Below are 21,749 nucleotides of genomic sequence, written 5' to 3' on the forward strand. Positions count from 1 at the left end.
GCTAGCAGAATACATATAATACATTTGCAATGTTTAATTTGTTTTATATTTTATAAAGAAGGCATGTCATCTAGTCTTGTTAATTCTATTGGTCAAATTTAATTTTCAAGGGTTTGTGAACCCTTATATACCCCAATGCAATGCAAGAACTTAACAAAACTCACAGCGTTCATGTGCATCTCCCACCCCTCTTCATTTTGCTCAGAAAAATCTGAACCTTCCTTTATTTGAACTTTCCAATAATATTCACCTTCAGGCAGTGACCAAGGAGGAAGGTTTCAGTCTGAAAGATAAACCCTTCAGAAACGTACATACAGTCTGAAAGATAAACCCTTCAGAAATGTACAAGTGAAAACAGGGCAGTTGGAGTAGAAAGCCTAACTCTTAGTTGCTGCTAAGGTTGATGAGTCTCTTGTGAATTTCTGTGAGGAGGTAAACCTGTGAACTGGCCTATGGAAGTTGCATCGGGGTGAATTTTCTTTATATTCTTCTAGCTTCATGCTAACACCAGGCATGTTCATGGATGAATCAGGAGACAGCTACAGGCTGGATGCGTGGGTGAAAGCCTGGTTGCATTAAAGTTAAAAGGAGTTTTGTTACTTATGTCAACAAGTACAGGGTTTTCACACTGACATCAGTGGGTTCTGGCTTATAACTTAAAGGATCAGGTCTGGTGAAGGAGAAGGAGGATCTGTCTGTCTTTGATGCATATCTACCTTCAACCATGATAATGTCCGATTTCCTCACAGTCTGAAATGCATTTTTCCTTTATCCTCAGAAGGCAAGGAATGTTCTTGCTCCCTTTTTCATAGATGGAGAACTGAGGCACAGACAGTTTTGTTTAAAACTATACAGGGAGTCTGTGGCAGAGCAGGCATTTGAACTGCAGTCCTAAGATAGGTCCGTAACCACTGGAATATCTTTACTCTTTATGTCTTCAATTCCTGATTCTGATTCAGTCTGTGGACTTGGGCCAGATCTTAGTTCTCTTGCAGGTGAGGGAAGGGTTGTTATGGACTCCAAAGAGAATAGTTTGGATCCCTTTATTTCTAGTTACAAGATGCATGACTGACCATGTGTTTTGTTTTTGAATACTGAATTTTGTTGTAAATCAAGGGAGTCGAATGTATGGCCCTAGGTGGATTTGGCCCACGCATCTCTGTTTTCTGGCCTGTGGGGCTCCCAGAAGAGTTGAGAATTCAGGGGTGGGGTAAATAGGGAATCTGGGGCATGAAGCCTCACTGGACGCATATGTCAGGGGGTGGGAGGTGAGTGATGGCTGCATTAACCCCTGTAGCTGCTACCGCTGCTCACCCTACTGCTGTTAGCAGCTCACCATACTGCTGCCACATCTGGATCCAGCCTACAAGGAGCCCCACAGTCTGAAAGTGGCCCAGGAAGCTGGTGAGTTTGCTGTAAATATTAAGATGTGCACCCTTGCTATTTCTGTGTGCAGTTGCAAGGTGAGGGGGGCTGCTGGCATGAGCTTGTGACAGGGCTGGTACTTTATAGAGGGCATTTTGAATGCTGCTTATTTTTCCAGTTAATTTTCCTTTCCCTTCTTTGCAACTTCAGAATGAAAAATTTTGCAACCAACGATTTGGCCTTTTCCTCTGAAAAAGGCTATGGAGAAAACAGTGGTCTGGCTGTGTATGTGGCACAGGCCATTGACCCATCCATCCAGTGGAAGGATGTTAAATGGCTGAGAGGGCTGACTTCACTACCCATTGTCGCTAAAGGCATCCTCCGAGGTGAGGTTCACAGAAGTGAAAGCTATGCTGTACCATGTAATGGGAGTAGATGCGACTGCATTTATTCGAATCCATAACAATAACACTTTTGATGTTGCTTTATTTGTGCTGATTTCCCCCCACAAATAAATGGTGAGCAGCTGTCCACATAAGTAAGTATAAGTAACTATGCAGAGAAGGCATGATTTTGCTTTTCTGTTTTTCAAAATACTGTCATAACCCAGGCTTTGATTGGGGTGCATATCTTAAGTGGGGAAGCTGATTTTTCTCTGATGGAACGGAAGTATGGAGACACTGTACTCTAGTGGCCTCCAAAATGGCTGCTACTTATCTCTGGCCCAGCAAACAGCAGGGGTAGAGTCTAATTTTAACACTTTTACAGCTGCTAAGATATTGGCAGTAGTTTTTGGCTGCGCAGCCAAAACTTGCTACTAATTCCTTAGCATCTGTGAGAGAGTTAACACTGTACTTGTGCCTGAAGAAGTCATTGAGCTGGGTGAGGACAAGTGAGTGGCTGCATGCAGTCAGCTATGATTCTGGAAAAATCTTTCTTTTTATCTTCTGCCTCCCAAAAATAAGGTGCATTTCTTATGTGGGGGTGTGTAGTACGTGAGAAAATAGTAATTAATTGTCATTAGATTCAACGCTTTGGTGTGTTGCTGAATAGGAATGGCATAGTGGAGTAAGGCTAAAGTCAGTCAAATGGAGAGAGTTTGTGAAGTGGAAGTCATCATTTCAGAGGTGCTAAATGCCCTTCAATTGCAGTTGAGTTCAATGGGAGCTGAAGACAGTCTCTGTCATGTTGGATCTCACAAGCTCACGCACCCATCTCATGCACCCATCTCACAAGCTCCTCATTGTGCGATGTGAGCATCTCTTGAGATTAGGAAGTGTACACAGACCCATACATGTGTTCTCTCCTCCTCTGGGTCAGCAGGGACTGGTCTGTATTATGAAGACAGTTTTGCATTTTGCTTTGAAGGTGCCAACTGAGGCTTGCAGTCATCCTGACTTGGATATACTAGTTGACTTTCAGGATTGGGCCGTAGGAGGGTATGATCCTACAATATTATACCCTGCACACCCATCACACAAAGCAGTGGGGGAAGATAGATTTTTAAACTTTTTTTTTAATGGAGTGACACTTTGGGGTTAGGAAACATTTGCAGGGTGTAGCACGTAATGAATGTGATTCCTATCTCATTCACTCTGGCGAAAAGTGGGAATATCTTCCCAGAAGCCAGGGTAAATCTATTAATGGCAGTGACAGAACCACCACTTTGGTTAGCAAAGATTCATATAGTTCATGCAGGGTAAGTAATGGTTATCATCACTCCCATGATACAGGCAGAGAAGAGAAGAGAGTCCAATGATGCTTTTGCTGTCTCTCCTCCAGCGCACTCTGTTGATCTCAGACTATGACCCAGTAGCTCTCTGACTGACAGAAAACTTCCACCACCACCCAGCAGATAGCACAAGATGTACATAGACATGAATGCACCTCCTGTGACCCCTGTAAAAGCTGTGCCTCCTCAGGGTGTCCTTTGCCCTGAAGTGGAGACAGCAGCAGCCACACAGGCATACATGTGTTCTACCAACAGCACTTCTGGTGGCAGAAGTTGTCTAGTGTACACAAGACCTATGTCTAGGCTGCATTGGAGAGGTGGTGACTGCAGCTGAAACTGGTACGCACAATCCAGCTTTACCCTACATAGCCTGGGTATTAATAGCAGCACAGATTAGTCACCTGAAAGGGTCCTCTGCAGACTTGCACAGTTGCACAATATTGAAACGTTCAGTGGGACAGAGTTTGAAAGCCAGGATTCCCTTTATCAGGTAACTGTCCTAGCCACTGGGCTAGAGTGGCATCCAGCCCAGTAAATATTTAATTATTCCATGGATAGTGTAACAGCTTCACCTAGAAGGGCTGAGAGTACTCTTCCCTGAACAGTTTTGTAAGTGGTGGCTTAGGCACATTCTCTGAGGGTGGGAACTGAACACATTTCTCCCACATCTTGGAGGAGCGGTCTAACCGCTGACCTCTTGGATAAGGGGGAGTTGCACTGTCTTTTGTGTGGGGTCTGATCTAGGAGGCATATTTTGAGATAATGGTTCACATCTTGTAGGCCAGATAGGTGGGGTGTGATGTGGGAAGAATGTAGCTGGGAGAGCCCTCTCTCACCCTTCCATCACTAGCCAGCAGCAGCCAGGTGGTGTGTGTCATGGATAGCAAGGTGTCCTGGGAGTTGTAGTTCTCTAAAGGAGCACTGGAGTTCACTACCACTGGGGAGGAACTTTCACCCCATTTCTTGCTGCTGAAGCTTATGCTGATCTTGGCAGCAAAATTGGGGTCAATTTCCACCCCCCCAGCAGCAGTGAACTGTACTGCTGCTCTGCAAAACTAAGATTGATGCACTTCATGGCGCATATTGCCTGAGCCACTGCAATGTGCAGCTGGGAAATACAAGGTGAGGGGGGAAATATGAGGGTGAGAGGTGCCTTCTCTCCTAAGCAATGCCTGGGGCATGTGTCCTGCTTGCCCACCCTGTGTTACACTACTGGAGATAGGTGGAGGAATGTCCAGTTTATGAATCCTCCAAGAACTTATATGTGATTGGTGCAAAGCTGCTCAGCATTGTCAAGGTTGGAAGATTTCTTGGCAGGCCAAGAAGCAGGCCCTTTAGCAGCTGAATTTGACATGGCTCAGTGAATTCTGTTTTAAGCCCCAGTCTAGTGATCTAACCACTAGGAGGTTAGAGTTTAGAAGGGATCAGGTAGATTAGAATGAGCCATGAAGTACCAATTGACTGCCTTCTGAGGGGTCTTAATATCTTATTTTAAGTAACGCAACAGAACCTCTTAACATACCCCTTTTAAAATTATTTTATCAGAGTTCCCAGGCTGGCACTCATATGTCTAAATTTGTAATCACCCAGAATGGGAACAATAGAGCTTGTTCAATCCACTGGGTAGAGAGGCCCAGACACTGCTTGTGTGCAAGTGAGAGGAGGTTTTATTTTTCCTCTGGCAGGATTGGTAATAAATCCAAAGCCCACTGAACATGGCAACATTCTTACATTAAGCGTAGATGATAACTGTAATCATACTAATACTTTTGGCCTATATTACATCACTCAGCAGTGAGATTTCTGATGATGGCAAATGGGAGATCAGAGTGAGGGAAAGGTAGGCTGGCGGCCAGAGGAGGCCAATAACTGCTCAAACTAAGCTATAAGTTTATCCTTTCCAATGTTTATAGAGAAGAGAGAACTGAGGAGAGATTGGATAAAGGCCTTCATATACCGACAGGACAAGGACTATAGTGGACTCACATGAAAGGCAATTCAGGTTGGATATTACAAAGAACTGCCAACTACAAGGGGGATTAGGGCTTGGAACTGATATCCTAGAGAGGTGGTGAAATCTGTATCCTTTGAAAATTTTAAGAGAAGGTTAGTGATTTTAGACAGGGACAATTCTGCCTGGAGCAGGAGACTGGACAGAATGATCTCCTGAGATGGCTTCAACATGAACTTTGGGTTTGACTGGGGCCATGACTAACTCTATACACTCTGTTTCAAGTCACCACTTCTTAAAAGCCAAAGTCCTGAATAGATTTTCATTCTCTGAGCACATTTTCACAGATGTGACAATTACTGCAATGACAGCCCTAATTATCTTCTATTCCTGAAAGAGCCATTATTGTTTCTTGCAGCTGATGATGCTAAAGAAGCTGTGAAACATGGTGTAAATGGGATCCTTGTGTCAAACCATGGTGCGCGCCAACTGGATGGCGTGCCTGCAACTGTGAGTATTGAAGGAAACCACTTAATAATGTCTCTCAGAAATCTGTTCATTAATATTTAATTGCAGCTTTGGCTTCTTTTTTTTAATTTGCACATGTGTTTACTGGAGGGGAATGTATAAATGCATGCGCCGTATTTTTTAAGCTACAGTAAGCTGTTTCTTCTGAGGCAATCAGAACATCCCTACGTTCTTTCCCAGGCAACCCTCACCTCCCATTGGTGAGGGTGAGTGTAGTGTGCGGATCTTTTTCTTTTAAGAAATCAAACTGAAAACCACAGAAGGATTTACACGTGGGCTGCCTCTTCTGGCTACCTGGGCATCCTGCCCTGGATGTAGGGCCTGGTAAGGTCATCCAAAGGAGCTGTTTCTGTTTAGATCATTTAAGAGCTTAGTAAAAGCAGTAAGGATAGCCCTGGGCATTCAAGATCCTATGGATAATTGAAAGTTTGGGCTGTACAGGGAGCTGTTGCTCACACCCTCCACACCTTACCTCACATGACCAGATGGCCCAGTGACTTCTGGAAACACAGAATCCATAATCAATAGTATGACAAGATCACAGATAATAATGAAGGTGGTGGTGTTGGCTGGGTGAAAAGTGATTAGACAAGCTAACTGAAGCTAGATTAACACCGCTCTCCATTTGCTGGCAGTGAGTTCTCTTTTCCTTGGGAACTGAGCTGTAGCAAACTCCTTCCTTCTCTCCTCTGCTCATGAGACATGGTCTGTAGTGACCTTCTACCTTTTTACAGCAAGGAGTCTCTATGCTGCAGTTTAGGGTGTGACTGAAGCTAATGTAGACATACTTGAGCTATTTTGGTTTCTGGTAATGTCATATCCAAGGCAGCACAGAGGCTCAGCCACAGGCTGTGAAACTTGTCCAGGCCTCAGTGGGTCCTGCATCCCAGTTGCTCATGGGCAAGTTTGTTGCTGAGCATGCCTTGCTCACTGGCTTCTGGTCATGCAAATTAATATTTTGATCCTTACAACTTTTTTTTGAAATATTTGTTTGTAATGAAGAACTTCAAAATTAAAAAAAAAATAGGATAATTTTCAGTTCTGATAAAAGGCTAGATTATTTGTCACCAACACCCATTTTCCATGAAAACCTTTGATCTGCTCTACTTTAATGGATTTGCTCTGGAATATCCCTTCCTTCCCCAAAGCCTTCTGGTATGAGCCTTTTCATTTTCTTTTTCACTAGAAGTCCTGCCAATTTTCACCTTTCATCCTTCTTGCAGATCCTGCTCATTGTCAATAACACTGGCTAGTATTCCAGAAAAAACCCCCTCAGACTAGTTAGAATATGGAGCCAAGTTATGATTACAACTGACTTTCTAGATGTTAAACGCAGTGAAGAATCATGCCGTGTTGGGCTCCAGCCTGGCCATGTGTCTCAGGCAGACTACAGAGTACTGGTGATTGGAAGGGCTGGTGGAAAGGTATTCTGCAGTGGTGGCCCACTAGGAGGTGTACCCTTATAGGGAAGGAAGAGCAACCTTTATGCAAATCAGGAAGACTGTAACCAGAACACAGCACCTATTTCAACCAGCTGATTTCAGTAATTGGAGCGGAACAAATAGTGAGAAAGTGTTTCTATGAATATTTGTTTGAATCCAATATTAAATGCAGTTGTGACTATGACCTTTGAGTATTTGCTTTTTGCAAACATTCAGTCAAAATGGCTTTATTGCCTTATATGACTATTTGTGGAAAGCACTTTTCTCATTATATATCTGACTGTAAAATTCAAAATTTGCTCCATGTAGCTCATAAAACTCTCCAGTGGGAATAAACAATACCATGTGACTTAGGTTTATTAGTTCATGGTACCTAGTTTCTCTGTAGAAGCCGATATCGGCAAATACTAGCAACATTTTCAAGAATTCCTCAATTACTTTTGTGCATGATTCCCATTTACAGAAGTGACATAAGCCAAGATCTTCAACTGTGGCCACATCTACATGAGTGGCAGACTGCACAGTTGTTACTACATGGTCATTTAGCACTTGCATAACTGAGTACTAAATGACTATATGTCCCACACATTTTTATTTCTAACGCTAATGTGCAGTAGCATCATGTCACAATTAGTTCACTATTGCACAGTAGCATTTCATGTATGTGGCCTGTGTCTAGTAATTTTGGTTGCTTCAGTTTCCAGGTGTCAAATTTAAAAGGGCCTGACTCTTAAAAGCAGTTTAGCACTTTCTGAAAACAAAAGGTGCCTGTACACAAGCCTGGAGGTTACTATAATAACCTGGACATAGTGGGGATCACTGAAACGTGGTGGGACTCAACGCATGACTTGGCGGTGAATATCAAAGGCTATAGGCTGTACAGGAGGGACAAGATAGGAAGGAAAGGTTGGGTCTTGGCACTCTATATTAAGAAGGAATACCCATCCTCGTCAATTAACAAAGAATCAGAGGAGGGGCACTCTGAAGTGCTTTGGGTTAGAATACAAGGCAGTTGAGGGGAAAGAGACTCAATGGTGGGGGTCTACTACAGACCTCTCAACCAAGGGGAAGAGCTCAACCAGGAATTCTTAAGTCAGCTCATGGAGGTAGTGAAGTCAAAGGATGTGGTTGTCATGGGGGACCTGAACTTCCCAGACATCTGCTGGGAAGGGCGGTCAGCCAGATCTGACCACTTACGTAGGTTCTTAGCCAGAATGCAGGACCTCTATCTAACCCAGGAGGTGTACAGCCTGACCAGGGGAGACGACTTGTTGGACCTGGTGCTGGCTACAGGAGACCACCTGGTGAGGGGGCTGCGGGTGCTCAACCACCTGGGCGACAGTGATCATCACCTGCTGGAATTCACCATCAAGCCCAAGGTGGCAAAGGCCTGCCGCAAGGCAGCAGCCCTAGATTTCAGGAGGGTGAACGTCAATGAGCTAAGGAGAATAGTCGGGGACGCACTGAGGTCCCAGAGGGGAGGGGAGCCAGGTGTCCAAAGAGAGTGGTCACTCCTTAAGGAGACGATCCTCCAAGCCCAAAGGGAGGTAATCCCACCATGGATCAAAGGGAGCAGGAGGGCACACAAGCCCCCATGGCTCACCAAAAGCATCTGGGAATGTCCCCTAGCAAAAAGGGAGGCGTACACCCAATGGAAAGGAGGGGCCGTCACCAGGGATGACTATACTGCAGTTGCTCGGGGATGTAGGGGGGCAGTCAGGAAGGCCAAGGCAGAGATAAAACTGGGACTAGTTTCCCAGATTAAGGACAACAAGAAGTCCTTTTTTAAATACATAGGGAGTAAAAAGTAGGTTCTGGGTAATGTTGGGCCCCTGCAGGACACATTAGGAAATTTGGTCATCAAACCAGACGACAAAGCCAACAAATTTAACGATTTCTTTGCCTCCATTTTCCCAAGCAGGGACCGGAACAGTCACCCTCTCACTGGGCCCCCCTCAGGCCCCAGGGGAGGTTCACTTAGGCCAAGAGTTAGTGAGGAACTAGTTAGGGAACTTCTGGAAGGACTGGATATATTCAAGTCAGCTGGTCTGGATGATCTCCACCCTCGAGTACTGAGGGAATTGGCTGAGGTCATTGCAGAACCCCTTGCATGGCTTTACGAGCACTTGTGGTGCTCTGGTGTGGTGCCAGACGATGGGAAGAGGGCCAACATGGTTCCCATATTCAAAAAGGGGAAGAAGGAGGACCTGGGAAACTATAGACCAGTTAGTCTTACCTTGATCCTGGGCAAGCTTTTTGAGAAAGTTATTCTGGCTCATGCCCACGAGGGGCCACCAGGGGAGATCATACTTAGGGGCAACCAACATGGGTTCATTAGAGGCAGGTCCTGTCAGACCAACCTGGTGGCCTTCTATGACCAGACCACCAAATCATTAGATGCAGGGGTAGCAGTGGACATAGTCTTCCTGGACTTTTGGAAGGCCTTCCACACCGTCTCTCACCCTGTTCTCATTAAGAAACTGGGGGACTGTGGTGTTGACACCCACACAATCAATTGGGTCGCCAACTGGCTGGATGGTTGCACCCAGAGAGTGGTAATGGATGGGTCATTTTTGACCTGGAGGGATGTGGGCAGTGGGGTTCCCCAGGGCTCTGTCCTTGGGCCCGCACTGTTCAACATCTTCATCAGTGACTAGGACGAGGGGGTAAAAGTACCCTGTTCAAATATGCTGACTACACTAAGATGTGGGGAGATATGGGCATGCTAGAAGGGAGAAATAGGCTGCAATTGGACCTAGACAGGTTACAAGGGTGGGCAGATGAGAATAGGATGGGATTCAACACAGACAAGTGCAAAGTGATGCGCCTGGGAGGAACAACCGGCACCATACCTATGGGTTGGTGAACTCCCCTCTTGTCAGCACAGAGGTGGAAAAGGATCAAGATGAACATGGGCCGGCAGTGTGGGGATACAGTCAGGAAGGCCAACCATACCTTGTCATGCATCCACAGATGCATCTCGAGCAGGTCCAAAGAGGTGATCCTCCCCCTCTACGCGGCACTGGTCAGGCCGCAGCTGGAGTACTGCATCCAGCTCTGGGTGCCGCACTTCAAGAGGGATGTGGACAGCATGGAGAGGGTCCTGAGGAGGGCCAGTTGCCTGATCAGGGGACAGCAGGGCAGGCCCTATGAGGAGAAGCTACGGGACCTGAACCTGTTCAGCCTCCAGGAGAGATGGCTGAGGGGGGATCTAGTGGCATGTTACAAACTAGTCAGAGGGGACCAGCAGTCACTGGGGAAGTCCCTGTTGTCCCGAGCACTGCCAGGAGTGACCAGGAATAACTGTCACAAGCTGGCAGAGGGTAGGTTTAGGTTAGATATCAGGAGGCACTACTTCACCGTCAGAGCGGCTAGGATCTGGAACCAAGTTCCAAGAGAAGTGGTGTTGGCTCCTACCCTTGGGTCTTTAAGAGGAGGCTAGATGTACACCTTGCTGGGGTCGTTTGACCCCAGTACTCTTTCTTGCCGTGGCAGGGGGTCGGACTAGATGATCTACTCAGGTCCCTTCCGACCCTTGAAACTATGAAACTATAATGTGCTATAATTACAGCACATCAGAGTAGACTCAGTTAATGAGTCTGTCAGAGCATGGTAGTTACCATGCTGCAGCCAGCCTATGTGTCTCATGTATGAGCATCCCTGTGCTTCAGAATGGTGGCAGGGACGCTTTTTCTGAAGCTTGTTCAATGAGATTTAGATAAAGTGCTCCTGCCACTACTTTGAAGTGTGGGGATGCTGATACATGAGATGCTCAGAACACTTTAATTAAAGCGGCTTTTGGTGCCCCCTTCCAACTCCTGGAGCATGCCCAAAGCCTTTTTATGAATCCAAAATCACAAGACACTTTTGGAAATCTCTCTCATGGAAATAGGATTTAGGTTCCTAAATCATGCAAGTACCTCTGAAAAATTAGGAAATTAGGGCTGGAAGGGACCTCACAAGGTCATCTAGTCCAGCTTCCTGCTCAAGGCAGAGTCACCCCTAATCAAACCGTATCTATCTATCTATCTATCTATCTATCTATCTATCTATCTATCTATCATGGGATGCCCCTGCCCACTGTGGGTCAGGGAGGCCCAGGTGAGGGAGATTCCTTACCTTCCATTGAAGCTGACATCATGAAGGAACACCTTGACAGGCTGGATACCTTCAAGTCAGCCGGCCCTCATGGTTTACACTCAAGGGTACTCAAGGATCTGGCAAGCGTCATAGCTTAGCCCCTGGCTCGTATCTTTGAGAACTCCTGGTGCTCTGGTGAAGTGTCTGAAGATTGGAAGAAGGCCAATGTGGTGCCGATCTTCAAGAAAGGGAGGAAAGTAGACCCGGCAAACTACAGGCCTATCAGCCTGACCTGTATCCTGGGGAAGGTCTTGGAAAAGATTATCAAAGAGGCCATCCTTAACAGCCTAGCTGACGGCAGTATCCTGAGGGATACCCAGCATGAGTTTGTTGTGGATAGGTCTTGCTTGACCAATCTCATTTCATTTTATGACCAAGTGACATATCACCTGGACAAGGGGGAAGAGATTGATGTTGTATATCTTGACTTTAAAAAATCCTTTGATCCTTTGATCACCTCTTGGCCTCAACCTCACCACGATTCGCTGGCTGGGGAATTGGCTCTGCAGTAGGACGCAGAAGGTGGTGGTTGACAGAAGCCAATTATCTTGGTGCACAGTCACCAGTGGGGGTCCCTCAGGGCTCTGACCTAGGGCCTATACTGTTTAACATCTTCATCAATGATGTGGACATTGGTGTCAGAAGCACCAGGTTTGCTGATGACACCAAACTCTGGAGTAAAGCATCCACACCAGAAGACAGGCGGGTGATTCAGGCTGACCTGGACAGGCCCAGCAAATGGGCAGGTGAGAACCTGATGGTGTTCAACACCAAAAAATGCAAGGTTCTCCACCTTGGGAGGAAAAACCTGCAGCATCCTTATAGGCTTGGTAGTGCTACGCTGGTTAGCACTACAGATGAAAGGGACTTGGGAGTCATGATTGACCACAAGATGAACATGACCCTTCAGTGAGATGCTGCAGCTAGCAAAGCGAGCAAAATGCTGGCTTGCATCCATAGATGCTTCTCAAACAAATCCCTGGACACCATTCTCCCATTGTACTCAGCCTTGGTGAGGCTGCAGCTGGAGTACTGTGTCCAGTTTTGGGCTCCACAATTCAAAAAGGATGTGAAGAAGCTTGAGAGAGTGCAGAGGAGAGCCATGCTCATGATCAGAGGTCAGGAAAACAGATCTTATGATGAGAAGCCGAGAGCCATGGGACTCTTCAGCCTGGAAAAGCACAGGCTCAGGGTTGACCTGGTGACCACCTATAAGTTTATTAGGCGTGCTCATCAGGATCTGGGGGAACATCTGTTCACCAGAACGCCCGAAGGCATGACAAGATCGAATGGTCACAAACTCCACCGCGACCGATTCAGGCTGGACATAAGGAAGAACTTCTCTACTGTGGTAGCCCCCCAGGTTTGGAATAGATTGCTGCTGGAGGTGGTTCAAGCACCCACTTTGAACATCTTCAAGACACAGTTGGATGCTTATCTTGCTGGGATCCTTTGACCCAAGGTGACTTCCTGCCCCTGGGGCAGGTGGCTGGATTCGATGACCCTCGGGGGTCCCTTCCAGCCCAAATGTCTACGAAATCTATGAATCTGTCTATCTATACAAGATCCACTTATAAAAAAATTGTGAAGAAATTAATAAATAATTTTGAATAATAAGTACATTGAAGAATTTTGAAATCCAATTGTGTTTGGTCAACTGCAATAGAGGTGAAAATTTACTGAAAAATGAAGTGTTACAAATTATTTCTTTTTACTATTTCAGCACAGAGAAGGAAGCATTAAAGCTCTATGTGTAGAACCATCTGGTCTGTTCATTGGACTCTCTGGCTAGGTACAGATGTATGGGGAGGTTAGGAGCAGGTTAGATGGCATTAAAAACGGCCACTTGCTTTAACTTATTTCACCCAGGTGCGATCCTTATACTTATATTGACTAAACTTAGGGATCTAGGTGTGAACTGTACAGAACTTCAGGAAGTTTAGATCAGTCTAAAATGGCTGATCTGATCTAAGTTACTGCTACCTCCATTAGTTTAAATTAGATTAGGTTAAACAAGACCAATTTAACTGAAATTCTATATACTTCTTAGCATAGCTCCTAGGTTGGGAAAGCCCAGCCACTGGCCCCCGCCCCAGGGCTGTGCTTTTCCTACCGCCTCTATGGTACTGGGCTATTTTTAATCCCGCCCCCACATGGACAATCCCGTGCCTGCTGTGGACTAGTCAGCATCCTCCCTCGCTGAGCTTGCCAAACTCTCCCATCCTGCAAGCTTTTCCTGGTGCCAGTTTTACTGGCATTTGCCAGTGCCAGGAGCCAACTGAAGCAAGTTGGAGGTGGTGGGTGGGTCAGGTGGGATGGAGGGTACATTTTCTGGAGGAGAAGTGGAGGTTTTTGCTTAGTGGTGGTAGGGATCAGGGGGATAAAAATTGCCCCTGGCCTGGTTGTGGGGAGAGCCTCCCCATACTCCCAAACCCCTCTGCAGACCCTGCCTGCCCTATGATCTTTTCTGTGGACTCTACTAGTCCTGCGATCTCCCCCAATTCCCCTCCATGGACCTCACTTGCCTCCTACCCCTCCTGCCAGCCCCCCTTCCCAACTTACCTTATATTGGATGGCCATTTTTAACTCAGTCTAAGCTTCCTCTAACTTTCCTGAATATCTGTATGTACCCTTCATAGCAAAAGTCGGATATATTTTATAATGCAATTTTCATAATATAAATCTGTCTTAGAACACACTTAAGTGTTTCTACTTTTGAAAAATAATAATTTGCTTTAATTTGATGCATTCTCAAAATGTGACTTGAACCCAACCTGATTAATATTTTTAGTGTCCAGTTACACATTGAAGAAATATATGTTTTAATTATGGCTTGCATAATACCTTAGTAATTACAGCACTCCTATGTTGGTGCAGTTTGTCAGGATGTAGAAAGAGTGGTTTGTGTATGGAAGTAGATCCAGAAGATGTTTGGCAAGGAAACAAAACCAAAAGGGGTGGGAGGCAGGGTGGAAAGGGGTGTTCATATCAATAGCCAAAGTTAAAGAAAATTTGAATCCAAATTTAAACACTAACTGCACTTTCAAAGCTCCTTTCCCCTCCACCTCCAGTCATTTTTATCCATTAAAAAGGAATGAATTACATTCATGTTTGAGAAGGCATACATTTGTATCCATTTTTGTCCTCCTATGGCAGAGTAATTTCAGCCTCTGTAGTAATTGACTTTCCAATGACTGTCTTCTACTTATCTTGAATAGTTAGGCATGATAGGAATGAAGGTCTTGTGGGTAGTGTGTACTGCTCTGGAACTGAGTACTAGTGGTCTGTTTCTTTTTCACATGTCTTGTATGATTTTGGACATTATTTAATCTCTCTGCCCCAGTTCTCATAAGTTAGAAATCATTTTTGTCTGTCTGCCTTCCTATATATCTTGCTAGATAGATAGTGAGTGGAGTGTGTTTGAAAAGGATTCCATCAACATTTACAAAATATGTAGGCACGCGTACATACATTGTTTTAGATATTGGTTGAAAAAATAAAAATGCTTTGGCTTTCAATTAAAACCAAAATTTTCCTTCCAAAAATGGAATTTTTTTTAGCAAGATTTTCTCTTTCATTTAACATCAGTTAATGAAGAAATGGAAAGTTTTCCATCGGTCCTCACAGTAACATTTTCAGGATAGGGACTCTCTGTTATGTATGTGTACAGTGACCCTCCTGTAGTTGGGTCTGTATTCAAAATGAATAAGAATTTACGTAACATGCATATGTGAATCACCTTGCAAATATGTTCTTTGTGTGTGCATGATTATTCAGTTTCATATGTCCCACAATCAGCTTAACTGTGCATGTGCTTAATATCTTTAAACCTGTGTCCTACATATACTAGCTTGTTCAGGAATCAAATAATGAACTTGCCACATTCCTGTTCTTGCTTTTCTAGATTGATGTGTTGCCTGAAATTGTGGAGGCTGTGGCGGGGAAGGTGGAGGTGTTCCTTGATGGTGGTATAAGAAAAGGCACAGATGTTCTTAAGGCATTAGCTCTTGGTGCTAAGGCTGTGTTCATTGGAAGACCTATCATTTGGGGCTTGGTTTATCAGGTAATCCAGCAAAATTCACTGAATGTTGAACCGGCCTTTTAAAAAATGAGCATGTATAGATACACCAAAAAGTAATTTAAAAGCATATTTAAGGTATGATGTCATGCACTCAAAAGCTAGGCAAGGTTTAATCTTGAGTTAGATATTCTTCTACAGTGTTTTGTCTTCTAATCTGCTAGGGTGAAGAAGGAGCAAAGGAGGTTCTTCAGATGCTGAAGGAAGAACTCCATTTAGCAATGGCCCTTTCTGGTGAGACATAGAAAATTACTTCCTGACATCACTATTGCTGCCTACTGTTTTATCACAGCTTTCATCTCAAAGGAACTTTGAGAACTGTGGGAACAATTATTTCTTTGTCTTTATGTGTAGAAGGAAGTGCCACACATATTCACTTTCTCTCAGTGCAGTAGATTCGCAGGAACTGCATTTTAGCATCCATGTAGCAGTAACCCTATCCCTTGACTTGAGCCCAAGAAATAGACATGGTCTATGGCTGGGAAGAGGAGGGGGCATGGTGGATCTATGCTTATGGTGAACTGCATAGCAAGCAAAGGTTCACAGGTTCTCTTTTGAAATGTTCCTGGTAGACCTATTTTATCCTGCTTTGGGCCATCAGGATAGCTTGCTTTATCAGGTGAGGCATACTTTTTGCCCCCTATAGTTGTGTGGCTCTATTGAAGTTGCTATTTGGAAGAGAACTGAACAGGGTTGAATTCAATGAAGGGAGTGCTGTAATCCTGTTTTTCTGATGAGGGACCAAGTCCCAGAGAGACTAAGTGGAAAGGAGTAGTGTGTTTTTAATGGGGAATATAATTTACCACTGAAAGACCACACAGAGAGGGGTAGTAAATTCTCCATCACCAGGAGTCTTTGAATGAGGCCTGAATATTTTCCTAAAAGATCCACCCTAGACCAAGCACAAGCTTTGGGCTCCATACAGGAATCAGGTAAATTCGTATGGTGAAATTCCCCATGCTGAAGATCAGCCTAAGTCAACAGAATGGTATGTTTGTGGTGGAGCACTACTGGGGTGCTTGCCACTATGAGGGCTTTTGCAGGCTACAGAGGAGCCTGCGAGGGAAGCATCAGAGAGATGCACCACCTACCTCCACCTGGAAGAATTTTAAGTGGGGAGGCGTGTGGCGGCTGCTGCAGGGATGGTGCCAAGTTAACATTGTCTAGCTGGAGCTCCTCTGCTCCCAGGAACATCTGGAGGTTATGGGTAGGAACTATGGGGATGGAAGAGGTTCCTAGGGGCCCAGTGGGGTCCCAGGCCCCAGGGAGAAGGTTATCGGCCTAGGGACAGCAAGGTCCAGCCTAGAAAGGGGCTTAGAGCTGTGGCCCTACACAGCAGGTAGGAAAGCCCCTGATTAGAACTGGCAGGGGTGAGGCCTACTGGGAGGCCTGAACAAGTGAGGCCTAGTGAGAGGCTGGAAGGAGAGTGATATCCAGGTATGCTGACAGATGCCTGAGCCCTAAGGGGCATAAGGGGGTAGAATGTAAAGGCCTAGAAGCCTAATGAGTGGTATAGAGCCCGGGGTACATGTGTGAGTAGAGGCCCCAGTGAGGGGGCAAGTGGCTAAGTTAAGTCTCTGGACATCTGAGGCCAAGTTTGGGCCAGAGGCCAAGTATGGTCCAGCAATGGGGACAGGGGAGTAACAGTGATAGTGATTTTGGATGCCATCTGCGAGGCATGGGACACAGTAAAGGGGAGGTTGGAGCCATGTATAATGCTCTAGGCATGAGAGCATTTTAATGGGCAGCCTCTTGTATTTTACATCAGATATTATTGCAAACCATGATAGGTGAATCAGAATGGACTGCCCCAGACAGGTGGGTGGGCTAGTACTGTAACTGGCCTCGGGGAGACCCCCTGCCACAGTGTTCTAGAATCAAAGGCTACAAAGAGAATTTGCCTGTGGTTACGTGGAAAGTCTGTGACAGAGCCAGAAATTGAATGCTATTCTCCTGAGTACTAGTTCTATGTCTTTACTATGAAAACAATGTCTTCCTCTCAGTAACCCATGCCCACCTTTATGAGAAAACTGGGATGGAAAAATGCAAACTGTTATTTTACATTCCCTAAAATTGTGTTACATTTTTGATTTTTCCACCAGGGTATCGAAGTGTGAAAGAGATTGACAGAACGCTGGTACGGACAGCTTCAGCTGCTGTTGCCAAGATTTAGCACTGAAGATGATTTCTTTATCCACTGGCTGGAATGCAGTTCCATTCATTTATATGGGACTATTTCTGTGAGAAGTACTTTGGTCAGACGTTAACAAGAGCAGAGGTGTTGCTATGAATTTTGGTGCCCTGGGCAAAATTATGGAGAAAGAGGGTAGTGGTGGAGAGCATTCCTGTGTTGCATCTGGAATAGCTCTGCACTGCCTGGCCTTAAAAGCTGGACTGGAGCAGCCTTGTGCCACCCAGCCATAGGGAAGGTCTTACCTGTCCTGGGGACTCAAAGACTGTTTCCCCCCCCCCCCACTGTTCCTGCTTTGTCCCTGCACCTGGTTTCAATGGCCAGGTAGCACAGGGCTGCTTGTGCTTGGCTTCTACGACTGGGCAAAAAAAGTCTGCTTCTGCTGTGTCCCAGTACCCATCTCCTACAGTCAAGCAGCACAGGGTTTCTCTAGCTCATCTCCTATGGCCACAGGGAAGGGGGCACAGGGCTGTTCCAGATGCAGCAAAGGCTCTGGGGGAGAGGGACTTCATTCTGACACTTCCTCCAAGTTGGTACCTGGGGCTGGTGCTCTTTCTACCTGCCTCCCTAGTTACACTGCATGAAGTCTCCAAACCCAAAAACAGTTCTTTCTCAGAGCTGAACACTCTTGAAAAAGTTGACACCTCTTTCCACCTGGTAGGCTTCAGGTTTGCAAGTATGCCTCTGCTAGTACACAAACTGTAGTTGTTTTCTCATTACCCAGAAAACCCTTTGAAATATATGTACAAATGCTAAGAACAGTTTTAAGATATGAACTTGCATGCCTGGAAGTAACTTAGCTGTTAAACTGAAACTGTAAACAGAAATGTTTTGATAGCAAACAATTCCTGAAATGTAAAAGTTTAAAATGGAAAGGACACCTCTTGTTCACTGTTTATGGAAACTACACTTTAGATCATCCAGATTAAATATTGCTTTCCTATCAACATGGCATCATTTCCTCTAGCAGCTTCATCACTATATAAACAGTGTAGCTGTGTAAGTACCTTTGAGGGGTTTTAATTGCAAGGAACTGAATGGGAAACCAGGATCTGGGAAGTCTTTTTTTAACTTACCTAATGCTTTTTTCCATTAAATATAAATTACATATCAATATAATGTTACACAAAACTATAGCTGATGTAACAGTAACAATATATATAAAACAAAACACATATCAATATAATGTAACACAAAACTATAGCTGATGTAAATCAGCTTAGCTTGATTGTAGTCATTAGAGATGCCTGAATTTACACCAGTCAAGAATCTTGGATTCAGGCATCTCTAATGACTACAATCAAGTTAAGCTGATTTACGTCAGCTATAGTTTTGTGTTACATTTACACTTAAAAATGCTGGGAATGTTTTGAGATTATATTTTGGGCAAATTTGGCTTAACCTAAAGTGTCATACTTTGCATCATCATCATCACCCTCTATCATTTATCCAACAGTTGTCAGCCACAGATCTTACAGAACTTTAAAAATGGAGGGTATGATTCATAATTCCTATAATTTACAGATGGAGAAACTGTGGTGCAAAAATGTTAATGGTGGTACGTTCAGGATGTAAGTTAAATTGAATTTGTGCCCTCTTTTCCCTTCATGATAAAGTAAGGAGGCCCAGAAGGGATATTCTTCCCACTTTATTTTTCCTTCAATAACATTAGGAACAGCAAGTCTTTCTTTTAGTGGAGGTCTTTAAGGGGAATTTTTAACTCTCAGGCAGATCAGAAGACAGTCCTTGGATAATATCACATCTCTCCTCTCTGGCCATCATATTTCAAACTGGACTATAAGTAATATCATATAAATCCTATTGTACTTACCAAATCCTATCAAAACCAGCAAGGTTTCTCATGTAGGTGGCATTTGACACTTGGAGGCCATCATACAAAGGCCTGTGAAATCCTTGGGAAATTTTCCATCAACTTCAAAGGGCCTTAAAAGGTCAGCTCTTATACTTCCTCCTCATGCAAGCAGTCCCTATTCAAATATAAAATCCCAGTGCTTTCAGTGAAATTGGTATGTGAGGGCCCTAGTTTTTCATGACTTGACTTTGTAAAGCTTTACTTCCATGAGTATTTCAACTGTAGTAAGAACTGTTTGAAGGATTTGTAGCTTGTAGTCTTTCAATACCTCACCATCACCAACACCCTGTTCCTCTAGAAAAACAGGCACAAGACATCACAGCAACACCTGTGATCTAGTCACTGGCATCTGATTAACTACAACATTGTTCATGTCCAGGATTGCAAAGATGCCCACATTACCCAAGCTATGCTATGAGCTGACAACTCACCTGCTCTCCCAAATGATGACTGCTGCAGATACAGTACTGATAGAAGTTTAATGTTGAAGGACTCAAGTGAGACCTCATCCATCAGTGTGAGACCTACCAGTGCCTCAGTGAAAAACTGACAAATTCCAATCAACAACAATGGATGATGTTGGTAGCACTTAGGGTGCCTTCAAGACCTCTGGCACTGGCACCTGTGAAAAGACAGTTTTATTCTCTATCAGGAAACATCAAGACTGGTTTGATGAGAATAACCAGGAGATCTAAAAGTTGATCAATTGAAAACATTGGCAGAATTACATAAACTTCAAGCAAAAAAAAAATCTCCCACAAGCCAAGGTAGAGGTCCAAAGGAGGACCCATGCTATAAAGAATAGATGGTGGGAAGACAAGGTGAAGGATAGTCACCATCTTGCTGAAATCCATGATATGTGCAGTTTTGTCAAGGCCACCAAAGCCATCTTTAGCCTGAGCACTGAGGGTCCACCCTCCTTGAGACCTAAGGATAGAAGAGACCTTAGGGAAAGGGGAGACATCAATGCCTCTTGGAAGGAGCATTTTGAAGACCTTCTCAATTGAGGCTCTGTTGTTAATGAAAGTTTTCTCAACTTCATCCCGCAATACCCAGTCAGAGATGATCTTGGAATCTTTCCAGCCCTTAACAAAGTGAGGAAAACCATGAGGCAGATGAAGAACAACAAGGTATCTGGAGCTGATGGAATCCCTGCTGAAATCTTCAAGCGGTGGGGGTGGGGAAGAGAGTTTACACCACAGCTCCATGTCCTCATCTTAAGGATCTGGAATGAGGAGGAAATCCCAGATGACCTCAGGGACACCATGATCATGACAATCTTCAAGAAAGGAGACAGGTCCAACTGCATCGCCTTGCTGTTCACAACAGACAGGAAAGTCATTGTGAGAATCCCCCTGAACCATCCCCTTCCACTTGCTGAAGATCTGAGGTTAAGACTGGAATTAAGTAAGGCTGTCATCACTCCAACAGTTTTCTTAATATTCCTTACCGCAATGCTACATCTTACCACCAACAAGTTTCCAGTTGGGATGGAGCTAAACTACTGAATGGATGGTAAACTGTTTTAATCTCAGCCAACTCTGAGCAAAAACCAAGACTAGTCCAACCTTAAGCATCAAGCACCAGTGCGGTGATGATGCTGTAGTCTGTGCTCACTCAGAAGCAGAACTTCAGGTCCTTCATAAACAAGCTCTTAATGAGCAGTCCCCAGCTCTGGTAATTCAGATCTATGGTAAGACTGGAAAACACCGAGCATTTTCCATACGTTAGAAGCCACCTCTTGCAGAAGGCTGACATCAGCAAAGAAATCCAACATTGCCTCAAATGTGCAAGTACAGCCTTTGGATGCCTGAGGAAACAGATGTTTGAAGACTGCAACATCAAATTCAAAACCAAGCCCCTGGTTCATCAAGCAGCTGTGATCCCTTCCTTACTGTATAGAGCCAAGACACAGACAGTATACAAGAGACACCTCAAGTTGCTGAAGAGGTACAATCAACGCTGCCTGCAGAAGATCCTTCAAATCCAGTGGGAAGACAGGAGTACCAACATTGGTGTCCTCTCACAAGCAAACATCACAAGCATCGAGGCAATGATTATCCAACATTAACTTTGCTGGGCCAGCCACATCATCCAGATGTCCAACTCCACACTTCGGAAGCAAGTTTTATTCTCCCAGCTCAGTCAAGACATGCACTCAAGAGAAGGGCAGAAAAAGAATGTCCATTGAGGCCAGCTTGAATAAATGCAACATTGATATCAACTTGTGGGAGACTGTTGCCCAGGACTATAGCCCAGAACTGCCCCAAATGGAGGAAGAGTCTGCTGCAAGGATTTCAGTACTTTGAAGTCTCACAATGACAACAGGCAACAGAAAAAATAAGCAGAGACTAGTTGGTGCAGAACACCTTTTAAAATCCTGCCCTACAAGAATAGGAGTAATTTCTTGAAGTGACATATAAAAGTTGATATCTTAGCCACATTTTCT

The 21,749-nt window shown here is 44.6% G+C and overlaps 1 protein-coding gene across 1 annotated transcript in view; it reads left to right on the forward strand.

The window, feature by feature from the left end:
* The window catches only part of HAO1 (hydroxyacid oxidase 1), a 49,679-nt gene extending 31,305 nt beyond the window's left edge, over positions 1 to 18,374 (forward strand). Inside the window, exons 4-8 of the mRNA XM_090051637.1 lie at positions 1,576 to 1,751; positions 5,467 to 5,558; positions 15,063 to 15,221; positions 15,401 to 15,470; positions 17,339 to 18,374. Of these exons, the coding sequence (XP_089907763.1) occupies positions 1,576 to 1,751; positions 5,467 to 5,558; positions 15,063 to 15,221; positions 15,401 to 15,470; positions 17,339 to 17,409 (568 nt within the window). The 3' untranslated portion in view covers positions 17,410 to 18,374. The remainder of the gene's footprint in view (positions 1 to 1,575; positions 1,752 to 5,466; positions 5,559 to 15,062; positions 15,222 to 15,400; positions 15,471 to 17,338) is intronic.
* Positions 18,375 to 21,749: the final 3,375 nt, after the last annotated feature.

This window comes from Crocodylus siamensis, chromosome 1 (genome assembly GCF_052110815.1).
Source record: "Crocodylus siamensis isolate JL-2025a chromosome 1, ASM5211081v1, whole genome shotgun sequence".
Lineage (NCBI taxonomy): Eukaryota > Metazoa > Chordata > Crocodylia > Crocodylidae > Crocodylus > Crocodylus siamensis.